Here is a 20,672-nt window from a genome sequence, read left to right on the forward strand (position 1 = left end):
CCTCAGTGTTATCTGCAGCAGTGTGGTCAATGTGGGCCCTGGATGTGGGTTTCACTAGTTAAAGCACATATTTCATTTACTCCACCTGTAATGGAAGATCTGTGTCCACAATCACATATGAAAGAAACATCTAAGACTAAGATAACTTCCAATAATGCAGTACCCAACCTCATTCTCCAGTCATATTCTGTAATAGAATCATATCTCTCAACCTCCATATAATTATTCAAACTTCTCAAAAGAAGCTCCAGGTGCAAATACAAGACTTAAAGGGGTGGTTCACCTTTAAGAGGCCTCAGTGAATGAGACGGAGGCATATCATTCCTATTGTTCTCGGGCCTAGGGCCAGCACTGCCTGGGGGGGGGGTGGCTGAGTGTATGGCAAGGCATGCCCGCTCACTCCCCTAGCTGGGGGGGGGCAGGTGTGAAGGGGTCGGGTTAGAGGGGGTTAAAAGGTGCAGTCAGGGCAAGGGTAGGCAGATAATATTTTGTTTTTTGCACTTTCCCACCCTCCCATCCCCCTTGATAAGCTGGTTTTCAGGTGATGGATGGTTGCAGAAGAGAAGGAACTTGGTGGCGGAAGGAATACCAAGACAAGGATGATCAGAATGAATGGCGGAATGCAGCACACCAGAGAAAGCACCAGAGGGTGGGCTGATGCTCAGGCTAGTAGACTGTGATCGTACGGTCAGGCTTGCAGGGAAACCTGTTGTATAGACCACCATGGGACACAGAGAAGAGAGAAACCAGGGAAAGAAGGGCAGGGGATCCTGACTCCTCCTTGGTGGATACTCTTGAGAAAAAATTGGTTTGGTGCCACATTTGTGACTATGGGGACTAAATTGCAGTTAATAAACCTGTGACCTCTGGTCCCTTCAAATCTTCCAAAACTAATATGTCAGTCTGTTTTTTTCAAAGAGGTATATCATATGGCAGTTAGTTTAAGGGTAGGCAGAAGGCCATGGAACATTTAGGCATCAAAGGAACAGTTCAGTGTAAAAATAAAAACTGGGTAAATAGATAGGCTGTTCAAAATAAAATTTTTCTAAAATAGTTAGTTAGCCAAAAATGTAATGTATAAAGGCTGGAGTGACTGGATGTGTAACATAATAGCCAGAACACTAATTCCTGCTTTTCAGCTCTGTAACTCTGAGTTAGTCAGCGACTTGAAGGGAGGTCACATGGGACATAACTGTTCAGTGAGTTTGCAATTGATCCTCAGCATTCAGCTCAGATTCAAGAGCAACAGATATGACCCATGTGCCCCCTCTCAAGTCACTGATTGGTTACTGCCTGGTAACCAATCAGTGGAAACCAAGAGAGCTGAAAACCAGGAACTAACTATATTAGAAACATTATTTATTTTGCACAGCCTATTTACCCAGTTTTTATTTTTACACTGAACTGTTCCTTTAACTTTTAATATGTTATAGAATAGCCAATTCTAAGCAACTGTTTAACTGGCCTTAAAATGTTTTATTCTTGAATTGTTAACTATTTGACTTCTAACCCTTTCCAGCTTTCAAACAGGGGTAACTGACTTACTAACCCAAAAACAAATGCTTTGTAAGGCTACACATTTATAGTTATTGCTACTTTTTAGTACTAGTCTTTCTATTCAGGCCCTCAGTCTCTGCTGTTCATATTCCAGTCTATTATTCAAATCAGTGCATGGTTGCTAGGGTAATTTGGACCATAGTAACCAGATTGCTGAAATTGAAAACTTGAGAGTTGCTGAATAAAAAGCTAAGTAATTAAAAAAACACAGATAATAAATAATGAAAACCAATTGCAAATTGTCTCAAAATATAATTTTCGAAATTATCCTTAAAAGTCCATTTTAAGGTGAACATTCACTTTAACTGGCTTGGCCTTCACACAGCCCTGACCTCAACACAACTGATCACCAATGCAAGCTAGGCCTGGTATGCTTATGGAAACATATCCCAACAACAATGTTCCTACATCTTGTGGAAAACATTCCAAGAAGAGAAGGAAAGAAAGAAGAGAAAACAACTTCATATTTTAACACCTTTCCTTTTGGAATATGATGTTAGGCAGGCAGATATTCAAATACTTTTGGCCGTATAGTGTAGAACAGTTATAGGATCCATTATCCAGAAACCCATTATTCAGAAAGTTCAGAATTACAAAAAAGCAATTTTAATGAGTTAATTCAGTTTTTTACCATTTTTTTTCTTAGGGCAGAGACACACGCTGCTATTTCAGGAGATTAGTCACCCAGCGACAAATCGCTTCTTCTTCAGACGACTAATCTCCCCGCACTGCCTTCCTTCCAAAGTTGCCCGAAATTTCCTTGTGAGGCAGCTTCAAGCGACTTCATAAAATAAAGCAATCCGAGTGCCATCCCACCAGCGATTTAGATTCTAGCAGGCGGGAAGGCAGTTCAGGGAGATAAGTCACCCGAAGAAGAGGCGGTTTGTCGCCGGGCGACTAAATCTCCCTGAATCTCTATGTGTGTCTCTGCCCTTATAATAAAGAAGTACCTTGTATTTGTTTGCAGTTAAGCTATAATTAATCCTAATTGGAGGTAAAATAAGCCTACTGGGTTTCATAAATGCTTAAATTATTTTTTAGTAGACTTAAGGTATGGAAATCCCAATAACAGAAAGATCCCTTATCCGGAAAATCTGGGGCCACGAACATTCTGGATAACAGGTTCCATACCTGTACTATTCTCTCAAAGGAATTGTGGCTGAAGACAAATCTCAGGAAGGAATTAATACATAGAGAGAGGGTGCAGTTATTGAACAATTACAAGGGTACCACACTCAATAAGGATTGTTGTAAGCACTGAATCTGAGAGCAGTATTTTTTTGAATTTAATAAATAATGGTTCCAGCAGGTTGGCCACTGCTGATATTGCTAAACTTGACCCTCCAGTTGCTCTTTTACTCCAGTTTAATTCTGATCCTCACGTCGGCTTCCATCGCTGCTGAAAATCATCTTTAGAATGAATTCTGTATATTAGAGCAGCAGCTTTGCTATCTGAATCTCTGATCACAATTTGCAGCCACAGGCTATGGAAGCAGTTTTATTCTACGGAAAGTAGGTCACTTGTGAAAAATAAACCCCATTCGTTTCGCCATATGGAGTATTATTTGTCAGAGCAGATACATGTTAATGAATGATCTCACCAAAAATAAATGAGGGACAACAGATTTACAGAAGGATAATTCTCTATAGATGCTAATGTTCTGCTCACACCAGCAGTCGGCCAATCCTGTTCTGTTCATTTGTTTTTCAAAGAACATAAGTGATTTCAGAATTGTTACAATAAAACAGCTCCAAATATAACAGCTACAATGATAAAATAGGGAAATATTGTGACGTTTCTTGCATGACTGTTAGTACAATCAGTATAACAACTCGCACCTTCTAGAGCTTTATGCCAGTGTTTTTAGCTGAATGTCAGCATTTGCCTCTCTGATTCTCCCACGTGAAGCATGCCAGCCAGTCACGTTATCATACACTGCTTCTCTCAGCCTTGTTTGCCTTTAAATTAACTTTTAGTATCATGGAGACAGTGAAATTCTGAGACAATTTGCCATTGGATTTCATTTTTATTAGCTTTATATGCAGCTGCTCTCCAGTTTGCAATTTCATCAATCAGGTTGCTAGGGTTGAAATTAACCTAGCAACCATACATTGATTTGCATAAGAGACTGACGCAATAACAATACATTTGTAGCCTTACAGAGCAGTTGTCTTGTAGGTGGAGTCAGTGACCTTATTTGAATGTTGGAAAAATGTCAGAAGAAGAAGAAGGCAAATTATTAAAAAAAACTATAACAAATAAATAATGAAGACCAATTGAAAAGTTGCTTAGAATTTGCCATTCTATAACATACTAAAAGTTAACTTAATAGTGAACCACCCCTTTAAAGGGATACTGCCATGGGGAAAAAAAAATTCAAAATGAATCAGTTAATAGTGCTGCTCTAGCAGAATTCTGCACTGAAATCCATTTCTCAAAAGACGGATTTTTTTATATTCAATTTTGAAATCTGACATGGGGCTAGACATATTGTCAATTTCCCAGCTGCCCCAGTCATGTGACTTGTGCTCTGATAAACTTCAATCACTCTTTACTGCTGTACTGCAAGTTGGAGTGATATCACCCCCTCCCTTTCCCCCCCCCCAGCAGCCAAACAAAAGAACAATGGGAAGGTAACCAGATAGCAGCTCCCTAACACAAGATAACAGCTGCCTGGTAGATCTAAGAACAACACTCAATAGTAAAAACCCATGTCCCACCGAGACACATTCAGTTACATTGAGAAGGAAAAACAGCAGCCTGCTAGAAAGCATTTCTCTCCAAAAGTGCAGGCACAATTCACATGACATGGGGTAGCTGGGAAATTGACAAAATGTCTAGCCCCATGTCAGATTTCAAAATTGAATATAAAAAAATCTGTTTGCTCTTTTGAGAAATGGATTTCAGTGCAGAATTCTGCTGGAGTAGCACTATTAACTGATGCGTTTTGAAAAAAACATGTTTTCTGATGAAAGGATCCCTTTAAGGTGAAATTAATATTTGTGGTGGCTGCCAGCCTGCAGATGGGAGCAGGGGGTCAAAGGCAGCGGGCAGGCTAGTGACACTTTAGATGCAACAGCCCGTGGTGGTGACAAAGCCCACAGTGATTATTCCTGGTTGGTCAGCCTGACCCAGGGCAACATTAATATTTGCTCACATCTTTCTACCAAAATTTGTTTTGCTTTGCATTTGGGGTAGCCTCTTGTTCTATAGCCAATAAGGTCTTTTAAAAAAAAACCCCGACCCTGGAAATCGCTCAAATCCAAAAATACCGCATCTAAAACCTATTGAGGTCATGTAGGAGTCAATGGCAGAGGTCCCTTGAACCATTTGAAGATGTTAATAGCCTTCATGAGGTTTGAATTTTTTTCAGAGGGTTTTCAACAAAAACTGTATCAATTCGAGTTTTCAGGATACGCAAAAAAGTTTTTTTCTGTTCTAATTTTTTCATAAATAAGAAACTATTTGAGTTGTGGGTTCATTCGAGGTATAAAAAAAACTTTAAAATTCAACCTTTTGCCCCTAAGTACCTACATTTTGATGTTCCTGCCACCAAAGCACCTGTTGCTCCTGTTTTTGTATAGAAGCCATTTGCTTGAATTGCCAGGTGCAAAATGTTATAGTGATAGGTGCATTTCGGGCGAAAACATGGCTTTTTGGGCCTTTTTAAATTAGCATGTGAATGCAATGTGAAACATGCATACTTTTTATTATAGCCAATAGGAATAATTTTGAACATGGCAAGGGGTTAGTTTCTCCACCAAATATGTGGCTTATGAGCCCTTGTACTAGACTTCTGATGATTCCCACTGACTGGGAGACATATCTACTGTATTAATCTCCTATCTCATTATTTCTCCCCTTCTCACTTCTCTGCTGTAAATGTTAGAAGTCTCTTTGTCATATCTGTAGCCCTTCTCTAAACAGTGTTTGTTGTAGACTGGACTTCCAAATGCAATCTTCAAGAGGAAGTCATACATAGAGTATTTGAATATTAACAGGAGAGCACATTCGAGGTATATATGCCAATAGTAATAATGGTGATGGGCCAAATGGGTTGGGGTGTCCGCAAAAAATATTGTTCTTTATATGGAGTGCAAGGATCTGTCAAAATCAATTCTCCAATCAAATCCCATTAGTATTAATCACACATGGTGGAAAACATATTTGGCCAGTGATGGTTGACCCAAGGTATATGCAGCAGACAGACAGTCTGCCTGGTTGTTAGATCACATGCATTGTGATTGGAATCAAACTGACCACATATTAAATTGTAAAATGGATACAGCCAACATTAATATGAATTTATCTATGGGGTTTGCTCAAGGAAATGTCTATAAGTCAGATAAGACATGACATTTACCTTTGGGGGAAAAACACACGTTCTAATACTTCTATCCGTAGAGCAAATTTCCATCCACTTGGCTTTTCTAAAACCGTGACATGACTTAATCACATGAGCAGTTGCTTTTTATGCTACATACAAATTAGAGCTTTTGTTAAGATTATTGAGGTCTAGTAATTCAGTGCTGGGTAAGGCTAAAATTGGATAAGAGTCATGAAAATAACATTGCTTTCAAAAGAGCACTTGTAAATGTAGAAGCAATTCCCTTACCAAGGGCTTTTTAGCTATAAAAAGCACTTGTTTTTTTATAGGCATTGGGCTTTTGGCATTGGCAAAGTGCTGCAAAGGAGGAACATTGGATGGATCTATGGACAATAATTCAGCCCTAATTGAACACTGACATTAGGTAACCTTGCCAGACTTTTTGAACTTATTAAGCTTTCAATGAGGCATTTTACTCAGCAGCTTCGCGCAGGCCGAACTGTGATTGTCTGTTTTAGTCCTTATTGGCGTTCAGTTGCAATCGTTTTAAATTGACTGCTGTGTTAGGGTAAGGGCTGAACTCCGGTGCGCTGCGAGGAGCCAAATATAATGGAAGTGGTACAAACTATTTCCGTGGAGTTCAGCCCTAAAACTACAAGGGAGATTTCCTAACCTGCGGATCCCATAGAGTTCAGTAATATGGTGTTTCCTTGGAGTATTAGCGTTTCTGCTGAAAAACACATACTGACGTTGCGTAGCGGATGTTGGCTTGCAAATGCCCCGTGGGAAATGCTATAATGCATTTTATTATTTTCAGTAGGGCTTCATTTTGTATGCATTTAAGCTTGAATACACGGTTTTAAAAATTCAAAGTAAGAACGCCCGTGTGACCTAGCCCTTAGTATCAGGACTACAGAATACATTGATTGTTTGGAAATAAACAGTGGTGTGATGCCCACAATCCTCCAAGAAAGAATGGAGGTGTCAAGCCAAGACCTTCCCATTTGTATGAACTGCAAACACTACCCTAGGAGATATTCTAGCATTGTTCAGGTGGGGACCCTCAGGAATCCTTACTTGCTCTCCCCAGATGATTCCAAGCTGACGATGGGTCTGTGATACGTAAGGCATAGCCAGTGCCCATGGTCAACGTTTTGACAGGACAATAGACTTAAAAACATTGTATATGACAGAAGTTTTAATATAAAGTTCATTCACAATAAAAATAATAATATTCCTTAAAATGAGACCTGTTGATTCAGATCATATTTCAGATCATATATGTATATCTGGATTATATTAAATACTGATCTCCTACAAAGTCTATGGAGCCAAGCAATCTATGGGGCAGATTCACTAAAGGGCGAAGTGGCCGTCTCTAGAAATCTCATCTGCAGGGACATCACCAACTCACTAACAGGCGTAGAGGACAATTCACTAGTGAACGAGACCGTCGCAAGCATTCGTTCGTACCCTATCGCAAGATGACTTTCGCCTCTGGCAACGGGCGTTACTCCAAAAATTCACAAAGATGCGAATTTTACTGAACGTTACCTCTTTAGCCAGAGTTTACTTTGCCACTTCAGACCAGGTGAACTGATAAAACAAAGCTACATCTACATTTGGCGAAGTTTCGGGGAGTGTGGTGAAGCGGTCGCTGGCGAAAATTAGCCCTTTAGTGAATTTGCCCCCATGTGTCATCAGAAGGGTCAAACGGATCCATGGGCTTTCAATTGGGCATAACTGAATAGTGGAAAATTGCAGTTAGAGAAATTACGAAAGACCCTCATGTGAAGTGTCTATATGTAGTTTTGAGGAGCCTTTAGAGCGCACACTGAAAGCCATACATGCATACTGTATAGCATCAAAACAATAGCAACAGAATATTGTCGCTAAACTCCCAGCTGTCTCTCAATTGCTGGAATAAGTAATATTATTACTTTTAATTCACTCGGGAATAATTCTCTCCCGATATATATCCAACCATGTTATCTTACTGGTCATAATGTTTATTCTGTAATATTTATTGGATTCATATCAGGTACAATGCTGTAACTGAAAAGAAGGAATCTATATCATGAATTAAGTAAAAGAATCAGTAAACATGCCTTCTTAGACATCTGGAAAAGCGTTGGTGGTGTTAAGAAGTGTCTGCTGAGACGAGAATGAAATAACAGAAGATACTGAAAAATAACCACATACTGAGCTGTTTATAAAAATGTAAGTTAAGGTAGATATGCAATGTAGGAGCAATATAAAAGAAGAAGAGGGTTTAAAAGTTTTAAGGACTAGAGCAAGGATAGAGGAAGGAGTATATGAAGAAGACAAGGGATGGGAACAGATTAGAGTTGCCACCTGTATGGTTTTGAACTAGATAGTTCAGTTTTTGCATGGATGTGGGGTATAAAGCTGCCTGTCTGGATTACGAGTCACAAGCTCGAATAGGACTCTGCACTTATTGACTGTCGTGTTTTAACCTCGACTCCTATAATTGTCTGTTGCCGCACCTCCCTTCCTCTCCTATGATTCTCCTGCCTGGTGGTGCTGATCCCTCTAGACGGTTGGCACCATCAGTCACATGCAATTCGAAGTTTTTGAAGAGTCGCACAACACCAATATTTGCTGCAGGTGGGGGGCTTGCCCCTTTTATTGTCACACCATGTGCATCAACGTTTCGGGGGTTTTCACCCTCCCTTCATCACCACCCCCCGAAACGTTGATGCACATGGTGTGACAATAAAAGGGGCAAGCCCCCCACCTGCAGAAAATATTGCTGTTGTGCGACTCTTCTTCAAAAACTTCTAATTGCATTAACCTCAACTCCTGCCATCATCATCAGCCCACCCCAATTTAATAAGCTCCTCCCCTCAGGGCCGGATTTACATAGTGGGCACCCCTAGGTGCTGCCTTTCGTCGCCCCGTCCCCACCATTTTATTCGTTCAAATTTTCAATAATCGGGACTGGAGCAATGGAGATTGGCGCACAGGAAATTTAAAAAAAGATTGTATCTCCTGCGCATCCCCGGTGTTTCTGAACCAATGTGGGTATAGTTGGGCAGCATGCTGCCCCCTAAACAGGGTCGGACTGGGGGGCCCGGGGCCCACCGGGACTACTGTCCAGGGCCCCTTCCGACCCCCCCCGCCCCCTACTGCGACGCGCCGAGTGCGCGCACACAAAGGCGCCGCTTGGCGCACCAGCGTGAAGGCGCCTGGCGCATGCGCAGAAGGCGCTGCGCTGATCGGCGCTGCGGGAGGAAAACTTTTTTAAAGATATCTGGAGAGGTGTCTGGCCCGGCGGGGGCCCATTAAGGGTCGGGGCCCACCGGGTATTTTCCTTGGTGGCCTCTCCACAAATCCGAGCTTGCCTCCCCTAACATCCACTATGGCCCCAGTTCAGACTTTCAACCACACAAATGTGGCAGCCCTAGTCCCCTTCTCAGCAGTCTTTCTACACACAGCTTTGTGTCTGTGTTCGCTTTGCTTAGATGATCCATTTGAACTGTTGATTATTTCAATTCCCCAGCAACCCTTGGGGTTATAGACGTGTGGATTATCAGGATATAATACACAAAAGCCATGAATATCTTGTAAATGATATCCTTATAAACGGTGAGTTCTGATGTCATTTCTGTCACGTGACAAACTGAAAGTTATGTATTATAATAAATAAAGTACCCCCAGTTGTAAAATATGAGGATCCATGACCTTCGGCCTCGTGTTTTTATATGGTCATGAAACTCCTCGGTAACTTGTAATATCCTTATATTTTACAACTGGGGGAACTTTATTCACTATATATCGGACGAATGAACGTCCGTTCCAATCTTCTGACGTGCAACTAACCATTCAGATTAATATAAAGTAGTAAAGAGAAGAAATCAGATGATGTTCTGTTTATTAATTGACAGACAATAATCATATGGAAGTTTGTAGTGACAGTCACCCATTGATATCGTCATATAGGCAATACATGAAGAGATATTATCGGTAGCCTACATAAATCGTTTGCCGTTTCCAATCGACGGAACGACTAATCGTCACAAAAATGTTGGGACACTCCACACACAGTCCGAAATGTGTATGAATCTTCGTTTGGTACAATAGTAGCTTTGTGTCTATGACCAGCTTTACATTCAGACTTTCAAAGCCATTTGCTGAGCCTGGTATTAGCAGTATAAAACAGCAAATATCTACAAAGCACTAAAATCAAACATTAATGTAAATATTATTTTATTTTTATTGCTGCTAAATAACAAGGTGGTCAATGGGTGATCAATTTCCAAATCCTTTAGTGCAACACCTAGCAAGGTCAAGTTGGGCATCTAAAACACACCAAATCACTTTATCTGGTCACATTAAATACGCAATACTGATTAGCATAAATAGCAAAAGAATCCATCATATAACGGTATCAGTAACTGGTTTTGAAAGGTCAGAACTTTCCAAGAAAAACCCCTCACAGTGGGTATCCTATAGGGGAGCCATTGTGCAACATCAGTGTTAGGTATAAAGTATCTTACCTGTACTTGTTTATTATTCCAAAAGACAAGAGCAAAAAGAAAATGTCACCTACATTTTTAATCATTCGGGAGAGGTTGGTTCTTACTCTTAGCACGAACAAACGCATGAAATAAGGAATGTGCTAGTTAATGTGACAATGACAAATTCATCGTGAGATCCATTTTTTTTTGTTAGCAGCTGAGGTTTTTCTTTTTTAATGTTGGTGGGGGTTACAGTTATCCATTGGCTTTCTGTAGCTTAACATAATGAGTTTAGCCGAAGTTTAATGTGTTAGCAAATTGGACACCATTTTGTACATACATAAACCTCTTGATAGATAGAAAGAGAAGGGGAATTATTTATATACTGTATTGCTTTTCTCCTGTGGGACTCAAAGTGCTTTACAGTAAACAAGGCAGCCATGATAGGTGTGCTAAGTATACTGAGACATTAGGAGATTAAAGCTGGCTGTAGACGCAAATATAACATTTTTGGACCGTATGTGGATCGTCCTGACATTTTTCCTACCATGGCGATTGGTCATTTAGTCAATTGGTTAACGATAATATCTCCTATTGATGTCCTCTGATGACATCAATGGGTGACTGTCACTACTATTTGTTGGGTATAACTTCCACATGATTGTTACCTGTCAATTCATGGCCAGAATCTGATTTGTTCCTTTTACTACTTTATTTAATCTGAAGGATTAGCTGCAGGTCTGAAGATTGCAAATGTACTATTGTTCGTCGGATATGATGAAGACATCTGCACGTCTATGGCCAGCTTTAATGACTTGTCCATGGTCACAGGTAGTTACCAAAGGGAATCAATCAAGGTTCTCTAGTATGAGACCCCCCCATTAAAAGGTTGATACAACCTGTAGGTCAACTCCTATAGGTTCTCAAACTGTTGGGCTTGAGCTTCTAGGGGGTCCCAAAAATGAGGGATTTTGGGATAATGATTATCTATTCCTAGAAGTATAGGATGAAAACAAGTTTAGTGTTAATTTGGAGTGAATGCTAAGTTGATGTTCTAGATACTCCATTGAGTATCATAAAGGTTAGTGATTCCAAATTTTGCCGAAATTTTGCCAAAATTTTTCTTTAAATGCAGTTTGGAGAAAAAAAATCGCCATAAGAAAAAACGCTCAATGACTTTAATGCATTAGGACAAAAAAAGTCACCATAAGTAAAACTTGCATTGACTTTAATGCGTTTGGAAAAAAGAAATCGCCATAAGGAAAAACACCCAATGACTTTAATGCATTAAGACAAAAAAGTCGCCATAAGAAAAAACTCCCATTGACTATAATTCATTAGGAGAAAAAGTCGCCATAAGAAAAAACACCCATTGACTTTTATGCATTAGGACAAAAAAAGTTGCCAAAATAAAAAATGTCCATTGACTTAATGCATTAGACAAAAAGTCGCCATAAGAAAAAACACCCATTGACTTTAATGCATTTGGAGCGAGAAAAATTGACACAAGCGTAAAAATTAGTTGCGAGTAAAATCGCCTATTGAAATTTTTCCATTTGGGCAAAACTTTCAGCGAAACTGGACAGATTCGCTCATCACTAATAAAGATTTTATATCACTAGTCTACAAGATTTATGTTAGCTACTGACCACCAGTATGACTGTAGTACCCCATCTTAAGTAACTGACAGGGCCTGTGGCATAGGAAAAGTACAGAGGGAGCTGCACCACCAGCAAAGCCCAATTATCCAGGAAACCAGAAAATAATATTGCATGTAATGTTGCAAATGTTTATAATTAAGCACATTCTTGCATGTGATGTTCTTCTCAGTCTCTATGTAAAATCCTTTACAACATCAATAACATTATTTATAATCTCATCAATCAAATGCTGCTATCTTTAAACCTGAGCAATGTCACAAGACCGTCTTACCATCACTGACCTGCGTGAGCCAGAGGTACACGGGTAGACTTGACTTCTCCTTTAAATCCTCAGGAAGCTAGTCCTGACATAAAGCTAACTTTAGTTATACAGGATATCATTGGCTGCTGAGCTGGCCATTCCAGATTCAATAAGCAGTGCATTTGCCCCCAAACAAATAGATATTAGGCAGGTTTAAATATATTCTGTTAGGTGAGTACAACATCAGACTGTTCACGTTTCCTTTTTAGACAAATCTGCACAGGGCTATTATTATCCAAACATTGACCCAGGGATCAAATCATACTATCAAAAGGGGGCTTCTTTTTATTGGGGATGCATTTTACTTGTTGACAGGGCCCACCACCCAGACTGCCCAGCTGACCAGTGGGCTAATATTTGAGGCCCCTAGGGGAGGGCTGTTAATGATGTAATCAACAAGAGCAGATCTATAGGAATAAGTCCCCAATCATGATCTGCAGTCTCCATACTCCATAACCAAAGGACATTTATATTTCTTAATCTCTAAAGAGGTAAACTGTCCTGATCTAAGAAACACAACACAAAGGCTTAGGGGGTTATGGGGTATTTTGACCATCATGATTTTTTCCTAGGGTGGGACTGGCTTAAAAATAGGCTTTGGTATTTCAGATAAACAGAGGCCTAAACAGCCTACCCTCATGCACCTTACAGCCGGAATCCACAGACTACTATTTCCAGTCTGGCTTTGCCCTGTCCTGTTTTTCTCCTTTTTAGTGAGATATGATACAAAATATATTTTGTATAAATCACCAATACCGTGTTTTCATGAAATTCCTTTTCATATTATGGGTGAGGTCACAAAGGCCCGGGCCTAGAGCTGCAAAAAATTAGGAGCGGCATTCCGCCCAGCCGCTTTATGGGGAGCTGTCCCCAGTTCGCCGGCGTATAAGCGCATGCGCTCACAGGCGGGTGGAGTGCGGGCGGGCACTAGGTCTGTGCGGTCGGGCGATAGGACCACGTGGCCTAGGGGCACCTGCCGAGAAATCCAGCCCTGTTTATGGGGGAGGTGGACTATACAGTGTAAATGCCTTAACTTGATTGTGACAAAAATGTGTAGGGCAAAATCTTACAAATTATTGAAATTTAAAGCTGGGGTCATTTAGAAATGAATGATTTGTTACAAATTATTGTTCTTCTCTTGCACACTGGCTGCTGTGACCAGAATCTGTGAGCTGGAGGCCAACAACAGTTGTAACTTGCAAGTACATCACTTGCTTACGTGTGAGTGGGGTGTATGCACTTTAAATCTCTATTGCTCAGAGAGATTGTCATTTTAATGTGGAGAAGATGTAATGAATGAATAGAAGAGCAGTTCAGCACTGGCAATGCTCTTTTTTTCTGTTATAGGGCATGTGCAGCAGCTCTACGATATTTTAAACTTACGGTATATGCCCCTCAATGTTCACAAGCTTAGTGACCCAAGACAGCTCAGGAGAAGATTCCCTTTTATGCTAAGCAGAGATAATCTGCCCCATATAACTGATAAAAAACAGCAAAATGAAGCTCTAATTTGTAGGCCCCACTGTGCCTCCTGTATCTGTCAGTACTTGTCAGTTATCTATGTGTTTCCTGTGTGCTCCCTATTGTACAGCCAAATAAGCTTCCCAGTACCTGTGTGTAAATGGCAATGCGTTCTGCGTAGGTTCAGCCCTTGGTTCGGAGTTTTGTGTCACTTCTGGAATTGTCCTTTCATCGTCAGTTCCATTGATGCTTTCTGGTGTTAGCGGTGACTGGATGTCTCCTCCTGCAGACTCCTGCACCCCAGAATATACATGTAAATACATTGACAAAATTAATTTATAGCCAAATAGTCTCATCATCTTAACCATGTGCTGGTCCTTGCCAGTAACATATACACCACACACGAGAAACATTGTAATAAAGCAAAGTTTTCCAGAAAAACAATGCATATGCTTAAATACCTTATGTCACTAGAAAAGGTATTTCAATCTAACTTCTTCTAGTTGTTAACATTTAATCAGGCATGATCTGTGATGCTTATCTAAGTCACTAATTACTGCTTTATAGGAGACAGACTATTTGGTCCACCAGGCTAATGGCACATTTCTTCTCCTGGGTTCTTTACAGAGCCAGTCCACTCTTATCTGCTCTTTTGTGTATTTACAGTGACGGGCATGGGGTCGGCCTGTGTACAGACACACAGAGCAGATTTCATGCAAAAGTATGCATTTTTACACCAATAATCGCTTGTGTGTTACAAACAAGTGCCTGCACATACATATGAGAGTGGTTTGGCTCATACAAAACGCAGGTGAAGAAAAGTGAATGCCCAGCCCCATGTGACTCTGACTCATTATAGTCTCCCTTCAGGAGACCAGGGTCTGCCTTTACTAATAATAAGGTTAGGAATTTAGGAATATATGAAAACATTATGGTATCAGCTTTTCAGCTATGGTTCTAAGAACATCTATGTGAGCAAATAAATGCTCACCCAATAGCCATCCTAATTAACCTTAAGTTTTCAGTAGTTTTCATCTAGAATAGCAAATAGACATTCTTCCCAAGTCTTAGTCTACTGGGCTTTAGCTGGTGCCATGGGGAAAGGAGAGGGGGGACCCCTTCCCAGTAATTAATGCGTTATAGAGATATAGACACCATAGGACAATTCTGCCAACTCCAGGACCAGTTTCTAGAATCTTCATCAGAAGAGCCTACTGAACCTCCTGGCTCAACCCACTTCCAACTCTTAGCAATTCAGTTTGCTGCCTGAGTGTAAGGGGGAATGTGCTGGGGGTACAATATGACTTCCACTCTAAGTGAGTTGGACCTGAAAGCTCTTTTAGGCTACTGGCACAGGTGCAGGTCAAAAGGAACACAATCGATTGTCAACATTTCCAGGTGAAAAGCTCTGCCTGTGGAAGACCCTGGTAATGCAGAAGCAATTCGAAATCTTATAACTGAAGGAAATCATGCTTACCAATATGTATTAGCAGCTATGCTTTTTTTTTTTTTTTAAAAAAATTAAAATATTAAATCAAGCTTACTCAACAAAAATATGTTTATTATAATACTGCCCTTTAGTGCACAAAATTTAAAAACATTTTCTATGCATCTTGGGTTTTAAACTGCTCTGATCTCTCACCATAAATCTTTCTCTACCCAATGTTTCCCTGCAGTCCCCTTCTTTGAATAGTACATACTTATTAAACACATTCATCAGTGCTTGTCTCACTAATAATCCTTTTATATCTCTCCCCCAATCAACCTTCACTTTACTTGATATACCTGAACAGCCTCTACACCAGTTATGTCCAGCCAACACCCCTCCAACTAGCCCACCAACTGCTGGAGACCCAAAAATTTTATCTTACTGGGAACATTTTTTATATTTTTCCTCCTAGAATTTCAAAACTCCCGGCTCTAGGATGGGGCATAATGTATCTTGAGTATCAGAACCTACAGGAATACAGAAAACTTGCTCCACACTACAAAGGGGTGCATGTGTAATAAATGGCCCTGCATTTAGGTATTTGGATTTCAATTTAGAGTCAGCAGGTCTCTTGTTATCTAGAAGAGCTGTCTTTGCAAAACCAACTGTTATTATTGCCTTTTCCAGCCAATTCGGACACCTGTGTTCTGGGCACTGGACCATAACCAATTTCTCACTGTGTAGGAGATGGGCAGATGTCACATGCAATTGGCCCTAATTCACTAGAAGACAAAAAAGCAACTAAAATTAGAATGGAATTAAGGGAGGTGTTTCTGCTTTGTTTCATTAGCACTAACTATATTGTTGATCAATTTCAGAGACATAAAATCGCTGGTGATTTTATATTATATATTTATTTATCATAGATCCCTACTAAAGGTCCCAATGTGAACCTAAACATTGGACATAACTGGTAAGTGAAATAAAGACATTTTGTTGTTTTAAGATGGTCCTTACCAAACAAATGCATTTTTAATTGACCATGCACAGATCATCTGGAGCAGAGTGTGACCACATTTATAACCCATGTGGATTACAATAAGCATTTGGTGCCATTACATAGCAGTTACCTGGGAAGGCGTACTAGTTAATTCCATCTTTTCCTGGGATTTCTCCTTCGCTAATCGAGCTGCTTCTTTAAATTCCTGAAATTTTTCTGCAAACTGAATAAATGAAATATATATTAAAATAAGAAAAGAACCAAACACAGATTGCAAGCTCTTATGAGCAGGGCCCTCTTTCTCTGTTGTATGGGTCAGTAACTGTAATCTGTATGCTTGATGTATTTGCCTTTGTATTGTACAGCACTATAAAGTTGGCGCTTTATAAATACTTTATACTGGGATCCGTTATCCAGAAACCCGTTATCCAAAAAGTTCCAAATTATGGAAAGGCTGTCTCCCTTAGACTCCATTATAAACAAATAATCCAAATTTTGAAAAATGATTTCCTTTTTCTCTGTAATAATAAAACAGTACCCTGTAATTAATCGTTATTGGAAGCAAAACCAGTCTATTGGGTTTATTTTATTTTTATATGATTTTCTAGTAGACATAAGGTATGACGATACAAATTATAGAAAGATCCGTTATCTGAAAAAACCCCAGGTAAAGGGTCCCATACCTGTATATAGAACATTATACTGTATAGGTAAAAATACATTTAATTGTAGTGTGTTAAAACCAAAATATATGTGGAAATCTAATTTTGAAAATTCAGTATCAGCAAGAAGATAAAACACCTTCAATAAAAGTAAAGTAGAATATCAGTCTTCATAACCAAATAGGATGTAAAGGCAATAATGCAATGCATCAGTCATCAGGGAGGATACATAACAAATCAAGTATTCATTAGTCAGTTACACCATTGACTGTACTATAAAGAATGTCCAGACAATATAATCAGGTCTCTTACTTTAGTGAGATGATGTTCAGAGGAGAATCCCAGGCCATAGACTGTATTAGCCCGGCTGTCTGCCCACTGCCCAAACTTCTGGGATGTCTTTGTGAATGTCATGTTTGGACTGATGGTGCTGTTTATTATTGCCTGGGAACAAAATAAATAAGCACATTAACATGGCTAATGAGCTAAATCGTTAACACTGCTTGGTTTAAAGGATGGACAGAGTAGCCTCAACTGCAACTACACAGAAGTGCAAAAAGTAACTTTTGATACAAGTCCATGATTCCTTTACCCCAAAGCCAGTATTTTTCAGGTTTCTTGTTACAGTGATGCAGGCATTATTATGACATTACATAATGAATATCCCCAATACAGAAGTGCACTGTGATGCCTAACCCATGACCAGCCCCTGTCAGAGCCAAACTCTGGTGTTTAAATAGACAAAGTAAATGGCAATGTTGAGGATGGGCTTCCAAACTGTCCATCTTGCTGCTATGTATTTCCTTGTAATGCACAGGTACCATACTGTACACTAAGGGGGCTATTTATTAAAGTCCAAATGGCATGCCAAAAACTAGAATTATTTGAGAATTATTATATCCCGAGCATGGAAAAAGTCTAAGTCTCAGACGTGTCGATGTTGTGTATAAGTCAATGGGAGAGGTCCTTATCCTATTTGGAAATTAGCCTGAAAATCTGAATATATTTTGAACTTTTCGGGCAAAAACCCTGAAAAATGCTGGCTTTCCATACAATTTTTACATGTTTCTCCCTGATTCAATTAAATCGTGCTCTTTTAATAATAAGGTCCGATTGTGGATTTCAGTTTGGTCAAACTTTTTTGACTTAAATAGTCAGAATAATTTGGATTTTGATAAATAAGGCCCTAAGAAATGGATGAAAATATACTATGCAGTATAATCTATATTATAGACTTAGAACTGTCAAGGGGCATCCCTTCTGGTGGCAGGTTTGGCTCAGGGGTGAACTTTATGCCAGTTTTGAATGGGAAGAACCAGGCTTGGATTTGTGGAAAGGCCACCAAGGCCCAGGCCTAGGACGGCAGAATTTTATGGGGCGGCATGCTGCCCAACCACACTGGATTTAGAAACACTGGTGATGCGCAGGAGATACGATATTTTATTAAACTTCCCGTGTGCAATCCCTGCCCGATCAAGATCTGGCCGACTTTCGGCCAGATATCGATCGGTTAAGCCCGTCGGATGGTCCCACACGGCGACTCGGTCTGTCGGCAGCTTTAATGGCCCGGTGTATGGGGGCCTATAGTGCCCTTTCTCAAGTGTTACAAAAACAGATACAAGATAACATTTTAAAACACATCACTGCACCCCTTAATATTCCAATGTCCAAGGGGTGGAGTGATGTGTTTTAAAATGTTATCTTGTATTTGTTTTTGTAACACTTGAGAAAGGGCACTAAAGGCCCCAATACACGGGCCCATAAAAGCTGCCGACAGACCGAGTCAGCGTCTTTTTGGCCTGTGTGCAGGGCCAACCGACGGGCTTCCCTGATCGATATCTGGCTGAAAGTTGGCCAGATCTTGATTGGGCAGGTTAAAAAATCCCGTCGGATTGCAGCCCCATCTGGGCACACCTCTTTCCTGGTTAAAACTATTGACTTCAGACGTGCGTTTAGTCTACTCCTAAGAGGAGAGCATTCTTCATTAAGCGCCTATTGGCTGCGTGCTGGATTCATACTATTTTCTATGAACTACAGTAACATTATTGGAATAGACTAAGAATACCATGCCCAATATCATACATATCTAAAACACACAGCAATTATTTTGCAAATGAGTGTAAAATTAGGGGAACAAATGCATTTTTCATTTGTTTTGAAGTTGTGTAACCAGATTCAACAGAGCCGTGGCTATGTGTATTTACAGCCTGCTCAGTAACAAAGGCAAGTGGCGTGTGCTAGACTTCTATCTGATGCCAGCGACTGTGTGCCACTAATTAATTCCATCTTGCCAATGACAGCTCAGATATGAAGAAGTCCTGTCTTACCTTTGATCCATCCAGACTTATTATCCTGTAGACATTTCTTGTGCTATCATAGAAATAGGACACAGTAACGGCATGCTTGCTGGTTGGAACCCAGTTCTTCTTAGTGTTGGGGTCTATCTGGAAGACATGGGCTCTGGTGCTAAAGATGGGTTGCTCGCTGTAGGGGACAAAACAGAAGTACTGAATCTCATTTGGCCTTAGTATAGTTGTCCAAGATGAAGACAGAGGCTCTCCCCAAAAGAAAGCATCAGTCATGTCACTTTCCATGCTCGCCCCCAGCTAGAGAGGTATAATAACATAGACTGCAACATTAAATCCTGGCTCTCATGGTCCAGCAGGGTGATACACAAAAACTAAATATAGGCCTGTCACAGAACTTTACCTCCACCCCTAAATTCCATCTGCCAGCGCTAGTAAAATAGCTTGTCACAATCACACTAAACGTTGCTCAGCACAGGTTCTATCTTATATTGCCAGGAGTATAAAGCACTTTAAAAATGTGCGGTAATCCCAATCCTTAATATCTTGCACGTGTTCATTAAATCACAGCTGCTCCACTGAACCACACAAAGTACTTAACATCTCTAGATGTAATCATACCGCATTTGCTCATACGGCAAGAAAGGTAAAAAATAAATAAATAGTGTAAAGAACTGTCAGTGGATTCTGGGAGTTGTAGTTCAGCAGCAGTTGAAGAGAATCAGTTGAAGAGTGGCCACACCCCCTATATACCATGTCAATTTTTTGGCAGGTTATGGAAAGTCTGAAGATGTTTCTGGGGGGTTTTAGGGACATGTTTTATGTGTTATTACAGTTTTGCTAATGAAGGTGAATTTGCCCTTTAAAGGAATTGTTCAGTGTAAAAATAAAAACTGTGTAAATAGATAAAAAAATAAAAAATGTTTATAATATAGTTAGTTAGCCAAAAATGTCATCTATAAAGGCGGGAGTGACTGGATGTCCAATACAACAGAACACAACTTCCTGCTTTGCAGCTCACTGATTGGCACATATGGGTCATAACTGTTGCTTTTGAATCTGAGCTGAATGCTGAGGATCAATTGCAAATTCACTGAACAATTATGTCCCATGTGGCCCCCCTTCAAGTCGTTGACTAACTCAAGAACTGCAAAGCAGAAAGTAGTGTTCTGGCTATTATGACATCTGTTTACTCCAACCTTTATAGATTAAAATTTTGCCAGTGTTTACCCCGTATTTTTACATCAAATTATTCCTTTAAACTGCAAATCTGTTCTCCCAAGAGACCTGCTTATCTTATTAGTAAAAATTGTATCTAAGTGCAGGTGCTGAGTATTCTGAGCTCTTATTGAATTAAGTTTTAGAAACATTGATTTTCTGGCATCAGTACAGAAGATGAAACAGAAATTTGGTACATTTTAGTAAGAAACTGGCACTGCAGGTTCAGCTGTTAAAATTGGGACCATCCCTTGAAAATCAGAACAGT

At 40.0% G+C, this 20,672-nt stretch overlaps 1 protein-coding gene across 5 annotated transcripts in view; it reads right to left on the reverse strand.

Annotated features, from left to right (window-relative positions):
• homer1.L (homer scaffold protein 1 L homeolog) overlaps nt 1-20,672 on the reverse strand; it is a 68,017-nt gene that overhangs the window by 12,068 nt on the left and 35,277 nt on the right. For 2 of the 5 annotated variants that reach the window (XM_018249310.2, NM_001095583.1), the window contains 4 exon segments: nt 19,208-19,364; nt 17,193-17,324; nt 16,349-16,441; nt 13,940-14,082 (listed from right to left, as the gene is read on the reverse strand). In XM_018249310.2, coding sequence (XP_018104799.1) covers nt 13,940-14,082; nt 16,349-16,441; nt 17,193-17,324; nt 19,208-19,364 — 525 coding nt within the window. 5 annotated transcript variants of the gene reach the window in all.

The sequence above is a fragment of the Xenopus laevis genome, chromosome 1L (genome assembly GCF_017654675.1).
Source record: "Xenopus laevis strain J_2021 chromosome 1L, Xenopus_laevis_v10.1, whole genome shotgun sequence".
Taxonomy (NCBI): domain Eukaryota; kingdom Metazoa; phylum Chordata; class Amphibia; order Anura; family Pipidae; genus Xenopus; species Xenopus laevis.